The sequence below is a fragment of the Plodia interpunctella genome, chromosome 5, assembly GCF_027563975.2.
Source record: "Plodia interpunctella isolate USDA-ARS_2022_Savannah chromosome 5, ilPloInte3.2, whole genome shotgun sequence".
NCBI classification, from domain to species: domain Eukaryota; kingdom Metazoa; phylum Arthropoda; class Insecta; order Lepidoptera; family Pyralidae; genus Plodia; species Plodia interpunctella.
Window position 1 is genome coordinate 7,701,651 of NC_071298.1, and position 27,290 is coordinate 7,728,940.

Genomic DNA, 27,290 nt, shown 5'->3' on the forward strand with positions numbered 1-27,290 from the left:
AAATATTGAATGTATAGCCCATTTCTTGGATCCGATTTTCTCATCAGATATTGGTTCCAAGTACTGATACTCATTATCTAACTCTTGAATACAAATATTTATCTTAACTTGTAGCATTAATTTCACATATTGTCAACATTAAAAAAAATATTGTTACATCGCATTAAGTACCTACATACACTGTGTATATCATATATGGACATAATGTTCCTACATGAGTTACACGCCCACAGCAGAAAATCGGCCTTTACCCGCGTGGCTCCACCCTCATAGCTTGTACACCAAACATTATCTAAATTGAGTTTATCATATTTGGTTGGCTGTTATGTTCTGATAGACACAGCCAACCAAAAATATGACATAAAGACACAATCGCAGCAGAGGTAGATTTTTTGTATTATTACCATATACTCTAGTCGACGGCATGCATTTGGGGTCGAATTACCATTTACTACCTTTTATTTGAACACATAGGATACAACCGTGCTCATTTAGTTAACGCAGAAAAATTTGCGGCTATAGATAATTAACTATTGTAATGTGTATACAAAGGCGTCATCCAGCAGCAGAAAGATCGCATGTCCATGTATGAGTGAGTGAATGGCTAGCGAAGGTTACGCTCGGCACCATCACGCAAGCGACGCGAAGTGAGCCGCGTGCGGGCCGCGTGAATCAGAGGTTGGTTTGATAGTGGCGGAGCACTGTCCCCGCTCCAGTGTCTCTCCGCCCTTCGAGCGAGTCGCGTCGCGTATTCGTTCACAACACGCTTTCTCCACGACAACGTGCTCAAGGCAGACTGTTTCGACACGCCACTCGGTTGCGAAAGTCTGCGCGATGATATACAAGTGAGAGCCGCCATCGGCCAGGGTAACGCTCATCGCGCACGGTGAGCCAGTTTGTTCGTGAGAGACATTCGAAACTCGCCGAGGGACGGGGGGCGCACGACGCCGTCGGGGCGCACACGCGGATCAACGTTTCCACATACTTAACTGTGAAAAAGCAACGGAAACCAATTTTTAATGTGTCAAGTCAGAATAGCTTATTGCTGCTACGTCAGATCGCTGAACGGCTCGAGCAGGAACTACAAGGTTATGCAAATGAGTTCTGAACGCTTCTATACCAGGGGTAATCAAAAGACCATTCACAACTTTAATAAACTTTAACGTTTAGGTGTACCGTACGGTGTTAAGTGCTTATCTGTCGTTTCCCTATTCTTTACTTATCTTTCGACGTCGCAATCGCTAATTGCTAATTACTGTGGTAGTCGAGTGATAAAGAGTCGTGTGGCAGCTGAGTGCGCGAGCGAGTTTCGAAGGAGCGACAGCAGCAACGATGGCGTCCCAGCAAGAAGAAACCCTGCTCTCGCGCTGCGAGATCCCCATCATCGACCTGGCGCATATAGGTGAGCATATCACCTTGTTACCTCCATAAATATCATAGAAGCAATCAGTAATTGGCCCTGAGGCGGCCGAATGAATTATCCTGATACGTTCAACATTGAATTCTCAATAGCATAAAAGGACCAAAGGACAATAACCGACAGCGCAGGTAAACCTACGTCTGAAATCTACCTAACGGTCTCTATATATTAGGGCCATCTTACAAAAAGCATCGTATAAGAATAAAATAAAAAGCCAACTACCTGGGCGCATCCCTATTATAGTCAATCCCCGCAGGCTTGCGTGTCAGCAACAGACGGACCGACAGCAGCTGCGATGCTTTATTTATTGTCATTAAACATAATCTCGGCATGCATCTCTCTCGGGTGGACGAGTTCAAAGACCGCGTACCAATTGCTTACCGATGATCACAGTTCACTACCCTAACATTTCCCTCCTATGCCAGTGACTTGTTCTCACATAGAAGGTAGGGATGATCGCCATATATTTGCAAGCTTGCTTGTCACCAAAGAAAATAATGATGAACATGAATAATTCATTATTTTAAACAGGGTTTTGCCGTAAAATTTCGTAACCTGATCAATCATGATGAAAGGACTAGTGTTTAATTATAACAAACATTATAAAACACAGTGGGACACCTACTTATGACATTTGAATTCAGTGGAACTAGTGAGTCACGGATTATTCATCGTTGTCCTGCCTGAAATCGTTTTACCGCCGGCCGGATGACTACTCGCAGAACAAGTAGGTCTTTGGTTTACTTCTTACTTCCAATAATATCTAAAAACACCAACTGTGTTGATTCTGCAAAAGTTAATATCGAACGTTCCTATTAACTCGCAAGCAAGGACTATTATTGAGACACGATGTTGACTCTACCAGGTCTCCAATAATATTTGTAGATACCCCTATCAGCTGATAGCCAATAATAGCATTCTTAATGAGGTTGACTTCAGGCAGATGACCGATTGTAAAATCCCAGTCAAATCTTCAAAATTTTAATGTGCGTTGAAGCCAGGCTTTCCGGCTTCCCAGCTCCAAATGAAACCTGAAACACTCGAAGATGAGTAGGTAGAAGCCAAATCAGAAATGACGTCGCGTCGAGTGCAACAAAAAGCCATAATCTTTGCAATGCGGGGCCAACGGCCGATCGAGTCTTTGTAAATATAGGTACTCACATAACTCTCGATCCCAGCACAGCATTGCCATCATGCGCTTGCACATCTCATATTGCCTTAGAAAGCTTAAAATAAGCTTGGATTATTTCCACAACATCCTATTTGGTTTGGCATTTCTTATGATGTTCAAGTCCCGACGGAATGCAGCGGATTGCAGCGTCCGTCCCGACTCAAAATAGAACATAGGTTATAAAAAAATTATAGGGTATTGGATACGCGCTTTAGAAATCACTCAATCGACTGAATAACACTTGTGGCAAGTAAGTAGATATATGTACCTTTAATTTTGTTGTACATTGTACATAGGCAGTTATGTTTTGGTACCTACCTACTTACATGTTAAAATTTTACTCAAAATTTGGTTTGTTATATATTTTTTAACCCTACTATAAACCCAAAATAGCGAATTTAGTAAGTTGCTGTTCAGCTGTAGGCTGACGTGACCCTGAATGTCCTTAAATGAGTGGCCATGAAATAGCAAAAAGGTAGGTTTATTTTATACCTATCTGACCAAATGTTAAGTATAATACCAACGACAACGAAATTAAAAAAACCTGTATATGACATGAATTTTAGGCGTCATCTAAGGTCAAGATTTGGTTACGAAACACACAATCTTATCATCTCAACCATTGTCGAAAACAGAAAAGATCTGACAAATACTTATATCAATATTGATTGATTCGTTTTAGAAATAGAAATTCTTACTTATTTGTGAAAAAGTATAAATTAAATATTCTTTAGGGAGATTAGGTATTTATGCGTAATATATTCAGTACCAAAAGCATAAACATTAAGCTTATAATGAGAATAAAATAAGAAGTAGCAAAGGTCGTTGATATTTATTAATTTCTCTGCTTTTTATGATGATGACATGTTTTATTATTCATTAATTAGATACTTATAGCATCAAATTACCATCCTGTTTCCCAATGTTTGGCTTCAACAAACAAAATGTGGTGGTAATTACTTCGCCACACACAGGCTCATATGTATATCAAACTGCTGACCTACATTATACACGTATATCCATTCATCTATAAAGTCATTCACGGCATCATTGCCATCAAATTACAAAGTAAACTAGCTATGTCCAGTGGGTTCGCTTGCTTTCATCAAATGGAGAAACCACGGGGCTAAACTAAAATACCAAATTATTTACTTCGGGATTCCTCCATTCCATTAAAATAAATAGGTATTTTTAGTACCGAAGAACGTTTCTACATTATAAAAATTATCTCGTTGCCCAAGAGTTTGTTTGTTACCTCTTCTTATTTAGGTATCTACTCAACCAACCTTGTTCTTGTTCTTCTTGAAGTTAGGGATACGGAGGAAGTTAGGCTACCTTTCATCCTAGAAAAAGTAAATTCACGCGAATGAATTCGAGCAATAACTTTGACTTATCGTAGTAGAAAATTTTACTATTGGTTTTAGTATTAAATTCTCGCAGTATCTGCCGGCAGCGAAATTCTCATTTGTCATTGAGCCGGAGTAGACCAGTGTCGTGTGATTCGTGTCTAACACCTACGCAGAAACGCTTCACAATTAATTTTGAGAACTGTATTGTGTTACCAACTTGTGTTGTATATTTTAGATCTAACCTATAACTAAAATATTACGACGAAGATTATATGAAGTACCGATATAAATATCTAGGAAATTCGCGCGGTCAATAGTTATTCAAGATGTGAATATGTGGTCAATAGGTACATAAATAACTATACCATCTGTATGTTCTCCAAATAAATAAATAATTTACACTTACTAAGCGTAGATTACTATCTTTGCAAAACCTATAGATAACTAGGCAGTCAAAAGATATGATTACCTCTAAAGTTTATTTTTCTGTATGATTAAGGAAAACTTGCGAAATCCTGATAAGTAATAGTTACTTGCGTAATAAATTTTATTGCTTATTTATATGTTTTACCTACCAATTTACGGTGCTTATCAAAAGTAAACGGAATCTTTATTATGTGTTTCGCTAACTGGCTGAAAAACATACAAGATTATCAAATAACATACAAAATCATCAAACGTAAGCGTGCACATTTATAAACATACTCTCAGTCGTTACAATTGAAATTCGTTCAATGACGTTATGTCATAATACTATAATGTTTCGTTATTTTCTGTTTTCGTATGTAATAAATCTTTCTTGTCTGATTCATTGTCCAATTAATAAATATATATTTATTTCCATGGGCTAGATATTTAACGAGTCTGACACCTGACATTTATTTAGATTGGAACTCAAGAACAATTTTTTTATAGATGGTTGTATTTCTATCAAAAATAAGTTTTTGATAGGACACAATTTCATGATTTCAAACTATGGAAGGAGTACCTACTTATTCCACGCTTCATACATTATAAAGTGGCGTGTAATGTGAAGCAAATCAGAAAGAATATTCACTGTTTTTTTAGGCACACGCTAAGTATGACGTCAAAAATGACACGTAATGTCTCTCAGACATCAATGAGAATATGTGTTATATTCAGATTTAGATATAAGAACATTACAATGTAATGTTTAATATCTGTGGTAATATTACAAAAAATACTAGGTCTAGTATTAGATAGACACAAGACTGATGTTTGAAATTAAGTAAAAAAGCTGCTCAAAAATGTGTAAATTATGTCCTACATAGTTACATTAATGGAAGTAATGTTTTAAACACATTTGTTAAAAACTTTATCAATGGAAAATACGCAGTTTATACGTAAAAGGTAAAATAGGTAGGTAGGTAAAATTAATTTCAAATACTTACTACTTATTCCATATCTAATCAGTAGTTATTTTAGGCTTATATAGCGTTCACATTGACAATGTATGAAATCAATCAAGCTTAATTAAACTAAAAATTAAATATCTTGCCTTCGAGTTCATCCGCTTTGTGTAACGGGTTACACAAAGCGGCGTTGAATTGACTTACCTACTCAACTCGGAAAGCTCATAAAGATTCGTGCTACACTGTAAATGTATAGAACGCATTATTTTCCTTGACTGAAAGACTTGAACAGTCTTTGTCATCAGGAAAAAATATTCAGCTTTCGAATTGTTCATTTCCTATTTACTCTTCTAGATATTCGGAAAATGTCACCCCAAGAGGATTTGGTTCGTAATGCAAAATTTTCCACAGCTACCTACTATTGTCCTTCTCCGCGCTCATAAGTACTTATGGCAGTTTTAAAATGATGTTAATATTATACCTGCAAAAGCTAATAAATCAGCAATTCACGTGTTTTGGAAAGTCGAAACTTTCCAAAACACGTGAATTGCTGATTTAAACGTGCTGTTGTACGAGTACGAGTGTATTGGCAAATAAATGAAATAAATTAACCTTAGTTTATGTGTGACAGGTGTAGAGACTAAATACTTACTTAAATCATTTTATAAAGGGAAAATCGTAAAAATATTATTAATAAAAACACAGACCTACTTTTGCTATTTTACTCATCTTTGAACGTGAGTGATAAGGAAAATTAATAATGGAAACCTCAAACACCATCCTAAGACGTGTCAATAGAATTCAGGTACTCAGGGCTGTCTTTTGTCACCTCGAAATGGACATGCCATTGTACTGGTACAGTACAATGGCTGTAGTACTGTACTGTTAGCTGCAAATCAAAGATGACACTAAACCACATTACGGGGTCGGGTCGCTCGCCTTACCCAGTGTTATGTTTTAGTTTTAGATAGGCCTATGATTACTTATGCTTGGTAAAATAAGTAGTGTAATAGTAAAAATACAACATGTATTACACTTGGTCGTAAAGCCGGCTGTACTCAGTACACAACCTATGACGCAGGCTGCCATTGTTTCGCCCACCAGGTGCCTTGCCATCTGTATAACCAAATTTGCTATGATTATTTACACTTAGGTGCTTGTTTGCAAAGTATTATAAAATAACACAGAGTATTGCGACGTTACCTAAAATTTAAGCAAATTACAAGTTATTAACAGGCATTTCCACATTATAATTAGTCTGAAAAATATACATAGGTATGAAAATTTATTACTTCTAAAGTCCTCTACCGCGTCTGTCTGTTTGTTCACGATAGACACAAAAACTATTGAACGGATTTTCATGCGGTATTCACCCAAGATAGGGTGATTCCTGAGGGAGGTTAAGGTGTACAATTTATTATGTCTTCATTGAGCGAAGCCGGGAAGCCAGTAGGTATACCAATAAGAAGATGTCGTTAATGAAAGTTTCAAAATAAATCCGATCATGCTCCGACCGCTCGTTGCAATCACATAGGTACCTTACCGTATGATTGACCATGTAAATTCAATTTGATGCAATATGCTTATATATAGTAAATACATGTGATGTGATGTAAGGTTTAATAAAATAGCACGTGTCTTGCAATTGAGGCCTATTGAACAAACTGACGCACTTTCTGCCTGGTACAGATACGTACCTATAACAAAGCAATTAGCCTGAGAAATCTTCCACAATTGCTGTAATTAGATCTTATGAGTAAATGCTGAAGTAGTAAAGAGCGTAAGAGCGATCATTATCTGATAGACAAACAAGAAGTAGTGTCTCTAGCAAGAATCCATGCATGGAATTATTCTCATGCATATCGCAAGAATCAGAGATGTTTTAGTTGCTTAAATAAATGTAGTTAATTAATGTATATTTTTATTGTTAAATGAGCAGTAGAGTATGTATGTATGTATCTCTCCAACAACGTATTGTAAGTACTTATTTTAGTTAGATATTTGACAATAGAAAGCCACTGGTCTTAGTGAGTGGAGTAAGACAAGTTTGAAAATGGGGTTAGGCGGTTAGCAACTGATAGAGAAACCGTTGGACGGCCTGCCAAAATCCTTTTTACAACGGGCCAATTTGCATCTTACATTGATTTCAAAGTGTTTTCATAATTAGGAATAGATAAAAAGTAGGACAGGTATATATTGTAGGTATGTAAGTACACACATATGGCACAAAACACCGCCACGCACGCAGTCGCTACTAACAAGTCTTATTCTGGTTTAATAACCTATAGAAAACCCCCTCTGCATTCTTAATGGTGCAGGTCAACGGTGCATACGGTATGACGGGGAAATTTCTGTGCATATCAATGTCATATAATTTACTTGCTTATTTTTTCTTCAGAGTCGTCATCAAACCTAGCTTTTTATTATTTATACTGCAATACAACACACCGCTACTGCCGCTAATCGCGAGACCAGAATTAAAGTTCTATAAATATGCCGATTTCTGAAACTGCTGGTGCTTGTACTATTCATAGAATAACCAACTATCCATGTCACAAAGGAACAATGACAAAAAGAATATAAAAAGTGATTGCCAAATAAATATGGAACATTGGTAATTTGCAATCAGTGAACGGCAACTCAAATAGATTTCACTCTCTATCCTTGTCGTCTCACCTTGGTTGCTTTTTCTGTTTCGAGCACTTTTACAACAAACATTTATTTATGTAGACGTAGGTACGACTTCTATAGATTCAAACCACATACATTTTACAATTGGTTAATACACCGTCGTCGTCAAAATAGAATGTATAAAGAAGAACAAGAATTTTTTTATTAAGTATACCAAAATATTACCTTCTTAGACTAGACAAATTAAAATATGCTACTGAAGTGTCCTTATTGCAAATCATACATAACATTTCCGAAACTTGTGAAAATGTTTTTCTATGAATGATGCCACCATTAACTTCTGAATAGGTATACCTATACCTCTATATATTCCACTAAAACTCCGGATATTATAAGGAATTTATGAGAAAAACCAACTGTGAAGTATTAGTTAGCATAGCAGACAGATAGATAAATCCATTGTAAGTATTGAAATTAATTATTATATAAGTATTAGATATGAAGAGTGCTCTTAAAAAAGGGAATAGAAAAAATATTGTATTGTTATAAATATTACACGTTCGATACCGAATCCTTTATCTGTACCTAGATAAGAATGATAAATCCTAGTAAGGTAAGTTGACGGATTATTGTGAATGATAAGAACTGATAAATAATAATTTATATAAACAAGCATACATAATATATTTAATTTTAAATGTAGAAAACTTGAATTGAGAAGAAAAATTTCTCCGTGCGTTCCGTCTCACGAAAACAAAGCTTCGTTGACTCTATTTCTGTATAGAAACAAGTTTTTTTTATGTCATTTTTGCAACAAGCTTATAATTGATTTATTTTTTTATTTGAAAAAAATATTGCACAAAACAACGAAATTAAGTACAAAGGGCTTAATACCGCCTTATGGCATTCTCTACCAGTCAACCATTAGAGATAGCATAAACAGTGGTGCCATAAAGTGCATCTAAAAAGAAAAAAAAAAAGAAATTTACTTATGATAATAATATGTAAAAAATATAATATAAATATGATACATTTTATTGTCGTCAGAGATCTTGCTGCATTTAACGCATGACAAAAACCCATGACCGTGCTGTAAATTATTTTTATAATTTTATTACAATATTTTATTATAACATTATAATTATTATAATAAACATGACCACATGGTCACACTTATCATAATAATGCATTGTCATGAAAACTGAAGCCACGACGTGGGATATTCGTGAGAACAACTCGGTAGGACAAGAGGAAATAGGTAAAAATTAACTTGAAAAACCGGGGCAGATGAATCAAAAGCTTGTAAAAAGTTATTTGGTAGGTAAGTTTATAAAAGATTAGTATGGGTATAAAATGATTAGTATCACAGTTTCTATCCACCAAAAAATATCCAATAGTTCTCGGTGACATCGGTAACTATTAGGTACCTACCATTCTTTTTTGTTTAAAAGAGAAGGATATCGCGAGCATGGGATGGGATGGGAAACGAATTCATTGTTTCTTTTGAAAACTGATGTTGAAGTTTTTTGTAAATGTTAAATATTTATGCAGAGATCGCTTTGTACTTTCAATCTGTACCTTCCCAAGATGTCCATTCTTCGGGATGTCCATTCTTCGGCGGCGCATTGAATAAATATAACCAAAATAAGTAAAGTGAAGGTGCTTTGGGGTTAGCCAATGACATGTCAAGGTGGAAACCGACTCGACCGGTCAGACTTCAAACAGACATGTTTGCTTGTCATTCAATTGTTATTTGTAACAGTAAAATGTAGATTTAGGTACCATGGAATTAGTTGGTATGAGATTTACATGATATAAACTGGTTGAAACATTTTAGGGTTCTTTAACCAAAAAAACCTACCTGACCTAAAATAATACCTAAATAGCGGTACATTTATTTTTTCTTATCACACAAAAAAATGGATTAGTGTCACAAAATAAGTATGTAAGGTCATCTATGATTCTATTTTTTTTATTGATCCATAAGGATTCTAAACACTGATGCAAAACCCTTATCTTAGTCACATAATATATTGTTACATCACACTAGGCGGGCGATGTCTCTCTCAGCGTGTTATATTAGTGCGCTTACAAAAATAAACGACCTATTTGGCGCAACTAATTAATACTTACTTATTTAAAATAAATACTGCTATATTCTTCGATTATATTATTCGAAGTGATTCTTAAGATAGAGCCTAGAGTAACTTGGTTTTTTTTTGTAAAATACCTAAAAATTATCAAGATGATTGCCATTGATTCTAGGAAAATTTTTCTATATTCTTTTAAGCTAGTATATTAGACACCTATGTAGGATTGAAGTAACTTGTGTTAATCTCAATTACATAGGACATAGTCATACGCACCGCACCTGGCATGACGTAGGAGGGAAAATAGTTTACATTTCTTTAAAGTGAAGTGATTGTGACCGAAAACAATCAAGTTTCCGTCGTCATTTGCACTCCGATAAGAAATCACGTTGGGTAGTGACACGTGTGCTCTGTACACGTGGAGGTAGGTACGTGTACGTACATACTCGCTCTGTCAATATTTGTAAGTGGGTGTTGTGAATCCGTCTTATTTGAACCCTGTTGTAAAGGAAATATATATTTATTTTGACGAATTTTATTTACCTACTCAATACTTACCAAGAATTTTAGCAAGATTTCTTCCGTAAATCTCGGTCCAGCATGTCCCAACTCTTGTCCCACCATGTCTTGCATGATAAATGCCACTATGTACCTAGGAAGCAGTTAGAACTTTCAGAAGAAATAGAAAAAAATAACACAGGCAGTAATGTTGAGGGAATGGTTTATTCCAATTTGGGCAATGGCAAATTGGAATAAATTACTGCAAAAAGTGATATTTCAAATGTTCTTATTTCACCTCGGATTCATTATCACACAAGTGATATAACTCTGGTGAATGAGACGACTTTCTAGTCTCCTTTGTTCACCGTAGAATCAATTCGTCTAGGTGATCATGTGCGACTTTTAAAATAATTCTATTGAAATTTTATCGCCTACGTACAAAATGGACAAAACTCTCACATCATGGAATAAACCGAGGGAATTTATTACTATGTGCGGTCCACTGAAGTCATGTTTGCAAGAGCAATAAGCACTATTATTCAGTCTACAACAATTATGGTGGTAACGAGGATGATAAAGGCCAAACCACTTGAATAGACTGTAATTCATACCTACTTGTGATTTTTAGTGTAAACTTTTATAAAAAGGAACTGTTTCTGTGTGACTAAAGTGTAACCAGAAACAGTACTTGTTTCGGGATGAAAGGTAACCTTAAAGGTAACCTTCTCATTGTAAAAAAGTCGTTTATTAATGAACCACTTTTTTGTTTGTTCTTCATTCTTAATTTAAATTAAGAATAGGAGAAAGAAAAAGATAGATACAAACAAACTCATTTTCGTATTTATTCGTTTGATTTTATTATGTCCTAAAAAATACTGTTTTTTTTTTCTGAAAACAATCTGGCATAAACCCTCAATTATAAATTTAAATACTGCGCAAATTGCCTTTCTATCGCTTTTTGCAAATTGTTCATGGCCTATATTTCATAAACAGTATTGATAGTACATGCATAATGCATCTATGACCTAGATACTGTTAAATTCATGAGTAGATTTACTACTCATATATCCAATGCCAAAGATACGATCAAATTAAAATGATTCTCCACGCAACTCGCTGAGGTACCTATATTTCTATAATGTACTAAATAAGCGCAGATTACAGATGCAGATTATACTCAGTAGGAAGAATCTAAATTACGAACCGGTGCAAATGTGACGGTCAAACAATTGTTTATCTATTGTCTCGATTGTGCGCGATCGACGTTCATCATTTCATAAAATAATACATTGTCATCATAATAAGTATTTTTAATAATCGTAAAGAAGACCCATCTGAGAGAAATTTCTAAATAAATTACACAACTACTAAGTGATACTGAAAGTATGAATAGACGTATATTTCTGAACATAACATACAGGATAGATTTGAAAGATGATAAAATTGCGCTCTTCGAAAGATTTGTTTAAAATTCCACTTATTAATTTATTTAAAAAGATATTCTTAAAAGTACAATAACGTCAATATTTACACGGCCCTAAGTTTACGCACGTCGAGTATTTTAGTAACTACTTAATTACTAGTATCTATGTCTGTAGTGTAGAGTTCTAATGAATTACTTTGTAGAATGTTGTTGACTATGTTACATTGTTTCGATTGTAAGTCACATATACACAGACTCTACTCTAGTGTAGACACTAGACATCTATTATTCATAATCAAATATGCCATTACATTCAACTGAATGGCTACTAGCTATCCTGGCTTCGCAAGAATAAAACATCCTGAAGAACTATACTTACAAACTAGTAAAACTTCTATCAATATCTTTAATCATCTATTTAAAAACAAAATAATTACTTAAAATGTAGAGTCATTACATACTAATAAACTTTTAGATTCTAGAATATGTTAGTTATATTATAGGGTCATCCTATCATAATTTCGGTTATGATAAAAAAAAACGGAAAAATGTCTGCACCTGTTTTTAATTACATCTTAATTAACCCTTATACAAAACAGATTTTCCTTGTATTTGTAGTCTTTTTGTGCCTGTTGGATTTTTCTATGTATTTGCAACATTTCAATGTGTAGACGCGCTCCACTATATTGTAGAAAAATATACTCGTGGATGTACAATCAGTGCGATATAGCAACTTTTTTACACCGGAAAACTGCAGCTTCGCTCCCACAGATCCCAATAATTTATAGTATAATTATTAGCTTTTGCCCGCGTGTGAATTTCCCACGGGAACATTTGTTTTTTCCGGGATAAATGGTACCCTATATGTCCTACTCCATACTTCAAACTACATGGAATGTACGCATGTAATGTTATATAATAGGATAGTTAGGATTAGTCCTTACCGAATTTTTTACTGTCGATATTTTAATTTCCGCAATGGGCCCGCGTGGTGATTCGTGGCCCATACTCCTTCGCTCATGCGTAAGGAAGGCCTGTGCCCCTGCAGTGGGGATGTTTAAATGTCTGATTATGATTTTAATTTTTTATATTTTTATATGCCGCTTGGAAATATCGATTTTAACATGGACCTTGAAAGTCTATAATAGCTATGAGTAAGACAATGCATGATGTGCAATCTTAAGTAAGTATATTATTCACTAACAACTTAAAAAACAGGAAAAGATAACAGTTGTTCAAGTCGAGAACGGTCTAGAAACTTTCACTGCCTATGAATTATATAAGTACCAATCTCCTTCCGATAAACCTTTACCTAGGCGGAGGCGAAACTTAACTCAACCAGTCCAACTTTAAGAGTGGGTTGCACCAATCAAACTGACGACTAATGAAATGACGTTTTGTTTTAAACTGCGTAAAGTACGTCATTTTGTCTAAACTTCGGTGGCTCGCATGTAAAGACACTGGTGCATTTCACTTTCTCACATGGTTCAACATTATTTGTATAACTTTTCATTACTGAAGTAGTTAACACGCACTGAAGATTAATGCAATGCAATCAAATGGACTATTTAGAAATAAGGATTTTTCTAGTTTTCTATCCGTAAAGCTAAATAAAAACTAAACCTTCCTTTACAAAATACAAACAATAACTTGAGGGCTTAATATTTTTCTAAAGTTTTAGACGTGATAACATTTGTCTACAAAAACAAAAAGAAGTACATATTTAAAGGAACATTCATTTGGTTTATATTTTGGAACATTTTGAGCACCTACCAAAAAATATACAATTGGCCGGGCTGCAGCGTATTCATAGTCGGCATATTTAAGGTCCTTTTGGAGATAAAATATCAAAACTCCCTCCTTGTGAACGTTTCTACTCAGTTCCTCCTTCAGTTATTAAGCGTTGGTGCCCAGGGACCGCTGTCCCGCTTTTTCTTCTCTACTTAGCACGGTTTTCAGCAGCCTTCGTTGTTAGTCTCTCTCCCTCATCTGAGCGTTTTTTCGGTTTCTTCCTCAGTTTTAAAGCGCCGGAGCCCAGGATCCGGTATCCCTAGTTGTTAGAAGATTGGCATATCATCTTTAACAATATCACGCCAGCTATTGGCTTCCTTAATTGTCAGTATGTCTATGTAAACACTAATCAATTCAGGTTATTCTAAGATCCCCTTAGTAAAATTGTCAAAGCAGGGTTGTAAGTAGATTTTTTTTACTAAAGTTGTGGTAACTTTCTTAAAACAACATAAGGACTTGAAATGATGACTCTATATTTTTATCAAACTGGTTGACGTAGAAATCAGCATTATGTAATTTTGAGCACAACAATGCTTATCACACTACATGTTTTGTAAAAAAAAAACAATATATTGCAATACCTAAGCAATAAGGACTTTTTTGCCGACCTAATCAATTACGGTGCAATAGTTGCATAAAAATGACGCCATTATTACAGTGACAATACACAACTCACATATCTTCATGAACTTCCTTTCCTAGTAATTGTATTGTACTTCTCAGGTATGTAAGTGGTCATACACGGTTGATACGGCTCATGATCTTTGCTTGTTGTTTTTATGCAATAACTGCCTATGACATCATTTCAAGTTATGATCTGACCGTTGAAGAATGTAAATAAAGAAAAAAATGTGTATTCTGTGTTTCTGAGAAACTCGAAAATTTACAGTAAAGAACATGAAAATGTAGAAGAGACAAGCGAAAATACAGTATTCGCTTACCTCGGTAGAGAATAAAAACTAAAAATCCGACCACTTTACGTACTAAAATAGGTACCTATAAGCTAAACTTTATGATCAAGGTCAAGGGGAACTACCCAATTAAGTAATGAAATAATAACATTAATTACTTTATGTAGGTTTTGATTCTGTTGTAAAAAATACTTCGAATTAACAACAAACAAAAATATGACAAATCCGCATATCGTTCACTTGCGACGACAATGTGACATCTCAAAAACCCCAACTTTACAGGAAACAACTTTTAAACTTTTGAACGGTCTTATTTTTTTAAATACTGTTCGAACGACCTAACTCTGTTAGAACGTATTATAGGTTAACTAATGAACAAATTAATTATGTATAGTCATCGTATGTTTACAAAGAGAATACCCATAATTTATACGTTTAAAAAAAAAAGAGAAAACTTATCACCATTTTCCTGAAATATGCAAGATTTTTGATGTGTTATAATGAAATGTAACGTTGAAGATGATAAACTAAGTTGCATCGTGTTGAGTCATGAAATGATAAAACGTTGATATCGAAAATGTTTCTTTAATATAACAGCAATATGAAAAATCAAAATAGTGGCAACTAGTACTTAACAAGTTTTACTTAGAAATATATTTATGATGAGATCTTCAATTACAATTAAGACATTAAAATAAGGCACATATTTAAATAACATATAACTTCTTTTCGTCTTTATTCAACAGTCAATCAATAACTAAGCTTGGCCTAGTAAAAAAAGCTTACAATAATTATCACAATCATGTATGGCACGTTAGCAGAATCATCAAAAATGAAAAAATACTGATATCAAAATTAAAAATTCTAATAATAAACTTTTAACAAAAACTATATTAATTCAGTCTTCAGACAAAAAAAGTACTCCTTATCTTAATTAATCAGGTTAATAAAAAGCTACAAACTTTCAAAATATGATCTGTAGTATTCAGGAATGTGATTACTATTCAGCAGAGAAAATATATCTTCTTTCTTCTTTTCAGCTAAACCAGGTTTTCTGTCAAAAGCCTTCTTGAGGGGAAAGTTAAAATCAACCTTCTTTTTTATTATGATAGCTCTTTTGAATTCTTCAGCGTAAGAAGTTTTGAAGTATAATGTATCAGGCTCATCTTTCAGGAGCTTAAACACTTTTATCTCTGAAATTTTAATGGCATTTTTATCTTCATCCTTTTGAAGCACGAAATTTACTTTACTTATTACAGCTTTCCAATCGCAAATATCACTATAACAGATTTCGTTGACGTGAATCGGCGTAGATTTCTTTCTGGCTGCTTTTATGGCGCCTATGAAACCTTCAGGGGTATATATAGGTCCAGATCTCAACTGCCTTTTCACTTGCCGTTCAATCTGAGAGTGAACTGAGTCGCCTTCGTTTTGGGTATGCCCCTTAATGAGAAATTTATGAGTGATAGACTTTATATTTGGATAGTTCTGCACAGAATAAAGATACATAGCCATCGTGAACTTATTCTTCTGCTGTCCAGCAGCATTATCAGAGTAAAAAACAACGTCAACTGGTTTGCCACCCTCTGAAATATTTTTTATATATTTAAAAACGCATGTGGCAATCTCGTTGGCACCTCTATGAGCCTGTGATTCGTCCCATACATAACATTCGACAGAGTGATTTTTAATATCGTAAATTGTCAGATTCAGTACGTTCAGTTTTGATTTGTAATAGAATACAGATATTTCTCCTTTAGGGCACTGAAATACTGCCTGTAAATCATAAACTGCAACAACTATATTATCATCATTCTTATCCTTTTCCTTCTCATTTCGTGATAAAAGTTTTTCTTGGTGGTGTTTTAAGTAACTTTCCTTCTTCATTTCTTTTTCTTCTTCAGTGCTATTTTTGTAAGCCTCACAAAACTCACAGGTGTCTTTTTTAGGGATAAAGAAAGATATATTGAATTCTTGTGTGAATATTCGATAAAACATAATATAATTAACAAAACCAACATTATTAGTCTTGCATTGTTCTACATAGTCTCTGTGAATATCCGAAATAGTCTTACTTCCGTCAATGTAATGTCTTTTTAAATTAGCTCGCAAATAGTGAGATTCAATTTTAGGGATAGCTTCAATGAAACCTTTTGCACCATTCTTCAATGCGTCATCTACGTGGGCATGGTTAGAGTGACACCCACGTTTATCTTTGATTAAAGAGATGTTTGTATCTTTATTTTTCTTCTTTAGTGCAGTTTCTATAGGTCGGTTATTTATTGCCAGAGTGTTTCGAAAGAAGTCCTTGCAAACCCTTATTTTTACGCCTTGCAGAGTAAAAAAGAATGCATTATTATTGTTTCGTTTCGGTGCTGGAGTTCCATTTTCATCAATTCTAACATAACGTTGTACTGGCTTTACTTCATCAATGGACTGAAGTATAAATGACCATTGTCTTTCAATATCACCCAAATTCCAGTAATCATTTAGAATTTCTTGGCGTTGGGTTTCATTAATGAGGGATCGGCATTTAAATTTACAGGTTTCTTTACAAGGGGGCTTAAGTATTCGTTCAGGCATTAATTTTTTAGTTTTAGATGATACGTAGGACTTACCACAATTTCTCAAATTTTTTGCAACATTTTTCTTCCAATCACTTTCCTGTCTTGGCCGTTTCTTTCCCTTTTTTGTAGGCGTCTGAACTATTTCAACTTCATTTGAGTTTGGAGTTTGATTTTCAGTTGTAGCTGTGTTTGACTGATACAATAAATCTTGTGGTAGTGTATTTTCATTTATTGCGACGGTAGACATGTTTTCATTTTGGTTTATTTCTTGAGAGTTCCTTTCAGATGTCATTGGAATTTCACTAAATTCAGCTAGTGTAAATCTGAATTTTGATTTTTCACGTAACTCTTGATAATCTGGATCTTTAACTGAGTCATCGCTATCTGCACAGAAGTATAAATAAGAGGATAATGATTTGTATTCTAGTAAAGTTATAAATTTAGGTACACTTTAGGTTATCAGGCAGTCAAAAACTTATCAGCGCAAGAAAATTAAAGAATACATAATAACAAATGGATACAAAATTTGCAAATTTGTTTTGGTTACTTAGCTTTTAAGTTTTACCGACCTTCTACAAAAGATGATGACGAGGAGCTACTGGAAGAACTACTGGACGATGAACTTGTAGATTTAGAACGGCGGCGATAGTTTTGAGTTGTCTCTGAATTTTCTGAAATCGATGAATAAGTATAATAAAGTTTACACCGATATTTTAATCAAAGACTTTACTCTCGATGCAAAACCAATACACGGACATCCTTCATACAATAGACTATCTATTGTAGGATGTCAGTGATAGTGGTTTCTAAAGCCGCAAAGTACGGAATAGTCGTGAAGCATACTTACCGATCATTTCATTCTCTTCAGTATCTGAAGAATCCATGTTACGAGTATCATTTGAAACAACATCGCAACCGTCATCATCTTTTTTTTTTCTTGCTAACTCTAACATCATTTTGGTCCTCGACCCCATCTGTAAATAATATTATTAGCACATACAGTGTAATAAGTGGAAATAAATATTTAAGCTGACTTAAAATTATTCGGCAAAATCAGCACATCTACAAATAACCCAAATTAAATTTCGCTAACGTGTAATCAAATTATCATCTTCAATGTTACAATAAGAGTTATCTCAGTGAAATTAATATATTTTACAAGAAAACTGTGATATCAATAACCTAAAATTTTAATATTTTTTAAAAATTTCACGAACACTGTGATAACAAGTTGTACCATGTTATTGAAGGAAGAAAGAAATGATATAAATACTTACTTTTCACACAAAAACGCTGATATTATCGTGATGTCTCGTTTTTGGCGAAAGCCGGGAGCACTTCACACTAGCAACAACAGACAACAACTGAGCTGTCACAGTCTTGATGCTAACTGCATCGCCGAGTGAGATACTGCTATACAGTGATATTTGCATCTCATTCTCTCGTAACTCGGCCATTTTTAAAGTAAAAAATACGGCGATTTTACCGAAAAATAGATCGCGACATCGCGAGTTTGAATTTCAATAAAACAAAAAATTTAATATTTATAAATGTCACACTGTTGTCGCAAATGAACGATATATTTCCATTGTGTACCTACCTAGCTGCTTATTTCGTATTTTTGCAGTTGCACATACACGACAAGGATACTGTTATGATATATTTAATAGGAAAACCAGTATAGAATTACTTGGAACCTGATATTCTTGAGATACGTAGGCACAGATACATGTAACGAGAGAAGTGACGAAAACGCGTGTGGGCTCGCACGCCATCGTCGCATGATATGTGTTCTCCTTGCTTAACGACAAGAGTGCATTGTTATAGAGCATCAGAGAGCAACTGATCAGATAAACAGCTTAGTAGTTAAAATATACTCTTTTTCCCAAACTGTCTTGAAATACTCATTAAAGTTTTATTATTGTTGTATTTTTCTTTGGTTGTATGTTTTTGGTCTTGAATCGTGAATGTATAACCAGTTCATACAATAGTCCAAAGTTCTAACCAAATATACATTTTATATTTCATGTCCTAATGAAACAGTAGACGTTGTTGCATTTTGAAGAAATTGAAAAAATAACCAATCATCATTACGGAGATAAGTTGTGGTTTTAGGATGGTCTTACGTTTAGCCGGACATCCACCAGTACATTATTTCGATGGTTGAAGACCATTCTGAGATATATAAAAAACAGTAAAGCAAGAAGTTAATCTCGATTTTCGGACTTAACCAAAGATAAATATTTGAACGGTCTCGACAACACCATCTGAACGCCGATTACGGTTACTGGGTTAATTGAAGAGACTGAGATCACGGCGGTCTTCCGTGTTTTGTTATGTAGGCTACTACGGGTAGAATCAACGGAAGGGGCACAACTTTATATTATTAGTATTTTTAGTTCCTAGTTCCTAATAATTTCGTAATTTTATAAAGCACAATACGTGGCCTTTTATATTCGCAACTCTTCAACTCTGTCTACCCGTATGGGATAAAGACGTGATACTGCATCTGATGGCCTCACAACTAGGTATGCCGACGAACGACACCAACAAGTAGGATAGCGGAAGGTGGGCTCTGATGCTCAACGATCGAGGAAGAAACCTGGAAAACGCTCAGATGAGAGAGAAATATGATGCTGAATCTCCTTTATACCTAATATTAGAAAAAAGCATGATTTTTCTCACGGAATGAAATATTGCAATGTCATTCACAATAATTAAGGCACCACAGACCGCTGGCAGTATTGAATGGTCTGTGTTTTGTATGTGATTTGTTTGGCCACGGCCGCGAATCCAATTTATTTAGTCAGCGTGATAAGGGCCGTGACGACATCGATGATAAATGAGTTCCTATCGGCCACTGTGAACCTATGGAGGCAGTTACGCTACAAACGGTAGAATATGCCGTAATAGGTATTTTTGCGTACATCGAAAATAGGAAGAGGACCTTCATTATAATCATGTTGCCGTACCTACACCTAAGTGAGTGAACAGTGAAAAAGGTGAAAAAAGTGAAAAATTAAACAATTAAAGCCTCTAGTACTTCGAATGAAAATTTCGAAAATCCAGATAAATACTCCAGACTGTGCCTTCACACCAGCTTTGTTAAAATTTTCACACATATTTTTTTTATTTTGAGTGTTAAGGTGGGTCATAAAATCGATTCATCCTTTTCACAGCTGGTTAAAATGCCACACAAATACAACAAACAGGTCAATTTTGTAACACCACGGAGTAAAACATCAGACAAAACACAAACGTAATTTTCATAAATGTTACGTTACTTTACTAATGTCAACGTCCATAACTGACCCATATCTGGTCACATAATGTTGGTCCGTAGTAACCTTCTAGATAAGATCAAGGCTGTATAATTAATTAACGTATTCATAATTATCTTAAAATCTGCCCGTTCAGTTACTATAAACAAATGTAGGTGATATTATTTGAGAGAAAAAATTCGATATCGGGTCAGGGCCACTCCTCCAGTCTGAGGACATATTTAATTCATGTCGGTCGTACTTGTATGCATGCACTGCACAAGGCGAGGTAAACTGGCATTTAACATACAAGTTCTTTCAGGGAAGAGCTCTCTGCGAATTATTATCATTTTATTTAAATCGGTCTCTATGGGAAGGGCATGCCTGTTTGCTTGCTCCGATGTAATATTTAAAAAATATAGAATTTTAAATTACGTCGCGTAATGTCGAATAGCCGTTTTTAAATAAAGATGTTATAATAAGTCATACGTACGTACATAGGTATATATAGGACCAAAATATTTCAAATTTTAACGAAAACCAATTTGTGTAAATGTTTGTTGCAGGCACAGATGTGTGTCCCATGAAATCAGTGGTGCGGCGCATTGGTCAGCAGTTGTTCGCAGCTCTGAGCACGAAGGGTCTGGCTATGCTGGTCAACCACGGCATCGCTGACGGAAAGGTCTGTAACTTTATTCTATTGAAGAAACGATAAATCAATTAGTGAGGCCAGATACTGGAAATAAATAGCCACTCCGACTTGAAAATAAAATGATAGAATTTTTTTACAAATTCGCGGACCTGACATGATAGAAGTCCAAATTTTCGTTAGTCGTTACGTTTAGTCTATACTTTGGTTCCCGTTTGGTCTATTTTGAACATTTGGTCTCCTTTCCCAAAGTGAATACTTACTTACATTATTTAAGTCCAATTTTTTCTTTCTTTTCGAATAATTATAATACAATTATTATCAGTTGACAAATGGACGAAAACTAGGTACTTACTAAAAATTTGGCGCACCGCAACATAAAAAAACTATAAGCAATGAGAAAGCTGTAAAAAGTAAAAAGGCATGAACTGAATTAACAATAAAACCTATAAAAATAAGACCACTTGTATATATTCCGTTGTTTTTTATTTCCAGTTGAAAGCTGTGTATGCTGACCTGGACAACTTCTGTGCTTTGCCGGAGGGTTGTCAAGCGCAGTACCTCAAAAACCCTGACAGCAACCACGGTTACCTACGTCCGGGCATGGAGCCGTTCGATACCACTATGAAGGTGAGGTTATTGATTAAATCGATCAAGTACATACAATACTTTTATAGGTATAATATAAGCGTATCATACGCAATAAACATACCCCTATATGGCTCGACCCACGTACGCAATATATGCATGCAAAGAAGTATAGCTAAAAACTCCTAAATGTTTATTTTTACATAACATTTTAACACTTCAATGCCGTATTTTAATAATATAAATAGATTACGATTTACGAACGCAATGGAAAACTTCGCCTTGAAAGTCATACTCGTATGATCATTTTAATCACCACTTAGCGGTAGCGGTATGGCTATTCTGAAAAAAAGAATGGCACTATCTATACCTGCAATAATAAACAACCTCAAAGTTTGCTGCCACCACCAGAGTACCTATCTTCAGATTGGGTTGATTGACATAAACAAATGTTTAATAGGTAAATAAAATATTGATTGTCAAAGACTATTTCTGTGATCATTTCTCATTAACACAACCGTTCTCATTCCAAAGCGAACAGAGAAACTCCAATGTTTTCCGCGTCCAAAATATAATTCACAAACAAATAAAGTCAACCACTTCTATTCGATTTACACGTAATTGCTTCGCTTTTGAAAGGTTGAAAGAAAGCACATAACAAATGCTGAATGTCGTGCTGTGAGTGTGACTTCAATATTTGATTGCCTTCTACAAACAATTCACGCTTCTAAAATAATTCCTGTCCAATTTCAGGAGCTGCGTCATTGCTTCAACATCACAACGCTGTCGCCAGCCGCCATGCCAGCGCAGGAGGAGGTTCCAGAGTTCACTCAGCACGCCTTTCCACTGGCCCATGATCTCACCAATCTGTCCAGAGTGCTTCTGCAAGCTCTTGCCTATGCCTTCGGTGGGTTTTCTGTCTCCATTTTAAATTCACAACTTGGAAACGACAATTTTCTCTCCTGTTCTGTCCTAATCTGCAACTTTGACACAAGAACAAGACGATGCGATAAGATGGATAAGGGGCACGCAATGTTCTCGTGACAGGAAAAAACTTGAAGAATAAATAATTAAGCAATTTAGCATTATAAATGAAGACTCTCAATGTCAATGACGCTATCCAGGAAAAAACTATTTACTAACATAAAATACTTACCTGCCGAGTAGGTACTGCCGACGACGACGACGTACGATATAAAATATTTTCCATTGAGCAAACACATCTGACTTAGCGTTTAAATGTTAATAAAACATACCAATTTACCTCTAGTAATTAAAACTGATCATAGAGGTGCGTTGCAGATAATCACCAACTATGCATTTACAGTTGCATCATTGCAATACCGTGCTCCGACAGGTCATGCATGCAATTTATCGTTATTTAATAGTGACATAATTTGCTGTTATGTCATTTTCAACGTAACGCTTTGTGTTCTTATTTTTTTTTATGTCTGTTATGTATACTAATGATATTTATAAATATAGTTAAGGTGCCTGCCTAATTAGATCTACTTCACCTCTTTATTTGCGGATGCATTGCAATTGTCGAAAGGGATTCAGTATGTTTCACGCAAATGTTCGTACAGTTGAGAGTGATCGAGTCACTAACATTGTTTTTGGTCTTCCCTTCAAACATATAATAGAAGAAAACCAGATGAAATCATTTTCCGCTAGTGTAGGTCACTTCAATCTTGCAAATTAGCTTAATTTATCATGAATCATAAATAAAATCTACGTAAATAAACCTTTACGGGACTGTCTAACAAATCTAAATGTCAATTTCAGGTCTACCGCCCTCTGCTATGTTAGCCTCCCATTCCGGGATGATGGAGAGCGACGGGCGCAACCCCTCCGCCATGCGGATCCTTTACTACCCTCCAGTGCCTCCTGAAGACGAGGGTCCTTGCTGCCAGAGCGACGCGGTGCACTACACTCGTTGTGGCGCCCATGCCGACTCTGGCACCTTCACGCTTCTGGCGCAGGACTCTGAAGGAGGTCTGGAGGTGAGTAACCAGCTTTAGGATTGACACCAGAAGATTTGAGTATAAACCTCAACAAATCAGCCGGTGTAGATCATTCATGGTGATCTTTACTGAGACCGGTTCTACAACTCTAAATAAAACCTCAAGGTATGTAGTATTTTCATAAAATTTCTCTGATTCTGCATTATGTTCTTATCTTCCGTTATTATTATTATTATTAATGGTGAGCAAAAGCCTGAATTTGCCCATATTTCTTGAAATTTTAAGAGTCTTTGTCTTTTTCTTATGGCTCACTATCATAAGTGAATGGCTTTAGTTTAACCAAAGCCGTATTCATATTTTCAGGTGAAACTGAATGGCAGCGAGAAGTGGCAGGCCGTGGGTCACCTGCCAGGTGCCATCCTCGTGCAGACGGGACAGCTGCTCGCAGCCTGGACCACCAACATCCTGCCCGCACTTGTAAGTATTCACGTAAGATTGCAAAAGAAATTCCATTTTCATCCTACATTGTTTACACTACGCTATGTATGCTCTGAACACTGAATTATATTAACTAGAACTTGAAACACCATGGTACGGCCTAAAACATGTTTGATTCTGTTCAGATGCACCGCGTAGTGGTGCCTTCTGGGACGTATGCGCGGGCGCGCGGGCGTCACTGCGTGGCATTCTTCTGCCACCCGGACAAGGACGCGGCGCTGCCCACGCTGCCGCCGCGTGCCGCGCCGCTGCCCGCGCCGCCCGCCTACACCCCGCACGTGCACCTCACGCTGCACCACCGCCTGCTCAACGCTGCCCACCACATCCAGAAACGCTTCCGTGAGACGTATGCGTGACTAGCGCGGGACGGGAAACTCGAGCCCGTAAAGATGCCACTCGAGCGGCGGCACACCGCGCCTTGATTGCTACAGTTTATAGAAAAAAAGTGCAACCGGTAATACGGATATAGGATTTTGAGAGGTGCTTTGATTAGTCTATTTCTAATGTACTTATAGCTTTTGATATTGTATATCAGCCTGAGAAGCTATGCAAACTGGTTTGAGCCTGAAATTTAGGACTGAAACCTCTGGATGAAGCAAATGGCGTGAGGATAGAAGGCAAAAGATTAGGATTATATTTATATAGTTCGAACTTTATTACTTTCAATAAGAATCAAAGATTTGAACTAGGAAGGGGTGGAAAATTGTAGCAATCATAGCCGTACTTATCGTAGAAATGACGTAGCAGTATGTAAAAACGTAAAATAAGGCACAAGCGGCCTTTGTAGTTGTTGTTTGGCTTTTTACTACTTAGTAGGTGTATTTTATCAGCTTTTGCATTGAGATTTGGTCCCAAAACTAGGTTAAACACAAAAGCGACCGGAATTTTATAAAAACATAACATTTTAAGATTGTACTTAATGAATGTTTAAGTTTTACCACACATCCATTGCTAATTAATTTAATTCCGTGATAAATACCTAAAATTGGTACTTTTCGTATTAAGCCTTTGAGGGGAAATGACTGATTCATAAAAACCATGTCACTGAGTATTTATTTAGTATGATTTTTGTTACATTATTTTGAGTTCAGGTATGAATGAAACCTTTTTGTACAGATGTACTTAAAAGTATTCAAATTACGAAGTACTTAATATTTTACTATATTTATGTTTTAAATGCAAAACACCTACATCACAATACAGATATACTTATAATATACTAAGATTTGTATTTGAGCTTAACAAATATGCACCAAAATTAAAGACAAACGTTGCTAAGCAAAGTTTGTGATCGTCCGAATCGGTATGCTCAATATAATGGGACATGTTCAATATTAGGATTTACATACACTATAATTGTTCTTGCCTTTTATGTCAGTTCTATCGAAAAGACTTGACTTTATCATTCCTGCTGTTATCAGCTTGTGACATGTATACACATAGGTATTATTGTTTTACACGTATTATTGTTTTTCTATTTATATATTTTTCATACAATAACTTTTGCTTTGGTTATATATAACAGATAAGCATTTATTCTTATTACTACTTATTATTTGTGTTTTTGAATATTTTCGATTGTCATTTACAGCTACAACGGCTGGTGTTAATAATCTATAGTAAAACATAATTAGTTATTTCTGAGCTTCTCTTCTAATTAGGTAAATTTTAAATTACGACTAAAATTTTCGTATTATGCAATCTTATATTACATGCATGCGTGGCGTATTTTAAATGTTAAGCAATTGCAATTAGCGACGTGAAGTCATTATTAAACAGGACGTTTTAAAAAAATGATTTCGTAACGCAAATTGCATTTAAAAAAATGACATAAGATCATAATACTATAGTAAAAATCGAAGGACGTTTTATATACAATTGTACTCAGATAATCCAATTTGTAACGTAAGTATTATTATTCTAATAAATTATTTAATATAGAAATATTGGAAGCGTTTCCGAACGATCACTGCCAAGAAACCAGTTTTAATGTTATTCTAATGCGAAATCATGGCTTATAACGGACTGTTTAATCCCATTATATTTACGTTTTTCACCTTGTTTTCTTGTTACCTACTGCATTTTCTCTAGCCTCCGAAAATGTACTTTATCATTGTATAATTAGTTACTATTTATTACGCTGTCTTTTTCACGACTACTTATTTAATACATTAAGTAATTCGTGTGATAGCAACGATAGCTCAATTTAGGAGGTACCCGTACATATACGATTTTTGTGTTCGAACATCGAAATCATAGCTTGATTAGATTTTAATTAATTAGAAAATATGACAGTGTTTTTATTATACAATTAATTACTTAAATTCCCAGGATGATATTGTTTTAATTAGACCTGCAGGAAACGTGACAAAGTTATACAATCAACACAACTTGTACACATGTGTAAATTATAATTATAATTACACATGTTAAGTTTGGTATTATAAGACGAGGTAGATTTTTTTAATTATGAAAGATGCCAATACACCAATACTTATGGAGTAGATTGGGTACAAATTTATTTCAATACGATATGTTTGTATACAATTGTGCTTATACGTTATAACATCCAGCGTTCCTGTATTATTTCAATAAAAATATATTTAAGCAAAGAAAGTTCTTTATTTCACGAAGGTATATAATAATTTAATTGTTCATGTTAATATTGGCTATAACTCTTAAGACCCTACATTTTTAACACTTTTAAAGAATAAACTGTACTAATTTAATTAAACTACTTTTTAGGTTTCCTTACAATAACATAAAAAACGGAAACCTCATAGAATCACTTGTGTTTACTTACAGGAAATCCTATAAGAATTCTATAAATCTATAAATTGAATATAAAGTGGTAAACTTAATATTAACAGAAAATATTTCACTAAAATTTGACTAGATTGCGCTAGTAGTAATAATTCATTAAAAACATTACTCCTCACTCCCTCTAGGAACCCTCTTCACGCGAGTTCAACTCCCACTTGACCAGTTTATTTATCATTCTGTTGTTGGACGAAGGGCTCGATTTTTTTCCATTTTTTAAGTACCGATTATTTTTTATTTAAAAGCGCGCATGGTACGTGCGTTAATAGGTTTTTGACATTCAT

At 35.0% G+C, this 27,290-nt stretch overlaps 2 protein-coding genes and 1 long non-coding RNA gene across 4 annotated transcripts; 1 reads left to right on the forward strand and 2 right to left on the reverse strand.

The window, feature by feature from the left end:
- Positions 1–875: 875 nt before the first annotated feature.
- On the reverse strand, positions 876–2,903 carry LOC128669753 (uncharacterized). Of its 2 annotated transcripts, none has more exons than XR_008404690.2 (3): positions 2,582–2,903; positions 2,046–2,183; positions 876–989 (listed from the first exon to the last, which is right to left on the reverse strand). It is a non-coding gene; the product is annotated as an uncharacterized LOC128669753 (long non-coding RNA). The 2 variants fall into 2 exon arrangements; XR_008404689.2 differs by having other exon boundaries at positions 2,046–2,207.
- Positions 986–26,816, forward strand: LOC128669751 (uncharacterized). Its single transcript, XM_053744831.2, has 7 exons — positions 986–1,402; positions 21,054–21,169; positions 21,632–21,766; positions 22,478–22,631; positions 23,510–23,727; positions 24,052–24,165; positions 24,312–26,816. Exons 1-7 carry the CDS (start codon positions 1,333–1,335, stop codon positions 24,540–24,542), a joined length of 1,038 nt encoding a protein of 345 aa, XP_053600806.1. The 5' UTR covers positions 986–1,332; the 3' UTR covers positions 24,543–26,816.
- Positions 15,487–18,136, reverse strand: LOC128669747 (uncharacterized). Its single transcript, XM_053744826.1, has 3 exons — positions 18,075–18,136; positions 17,797–17,898; positions 15,487–17,611 (listed from the first exon to the last, which is right to left on the reverse strand). Exons 1-3 carry the CDS (start codon positions 18,109–18,111, stop codon positions 15,615–15,617), a joined length of 2,136 nt encoding a protein of 711 aa, XP_053600801.1. The 5' UTR covers positions 18,112–18,136; the 3' UTR covers positions 15,487–15,614.
- Positions 26,817–27,290: the final 474 nt, after the last annotated feature.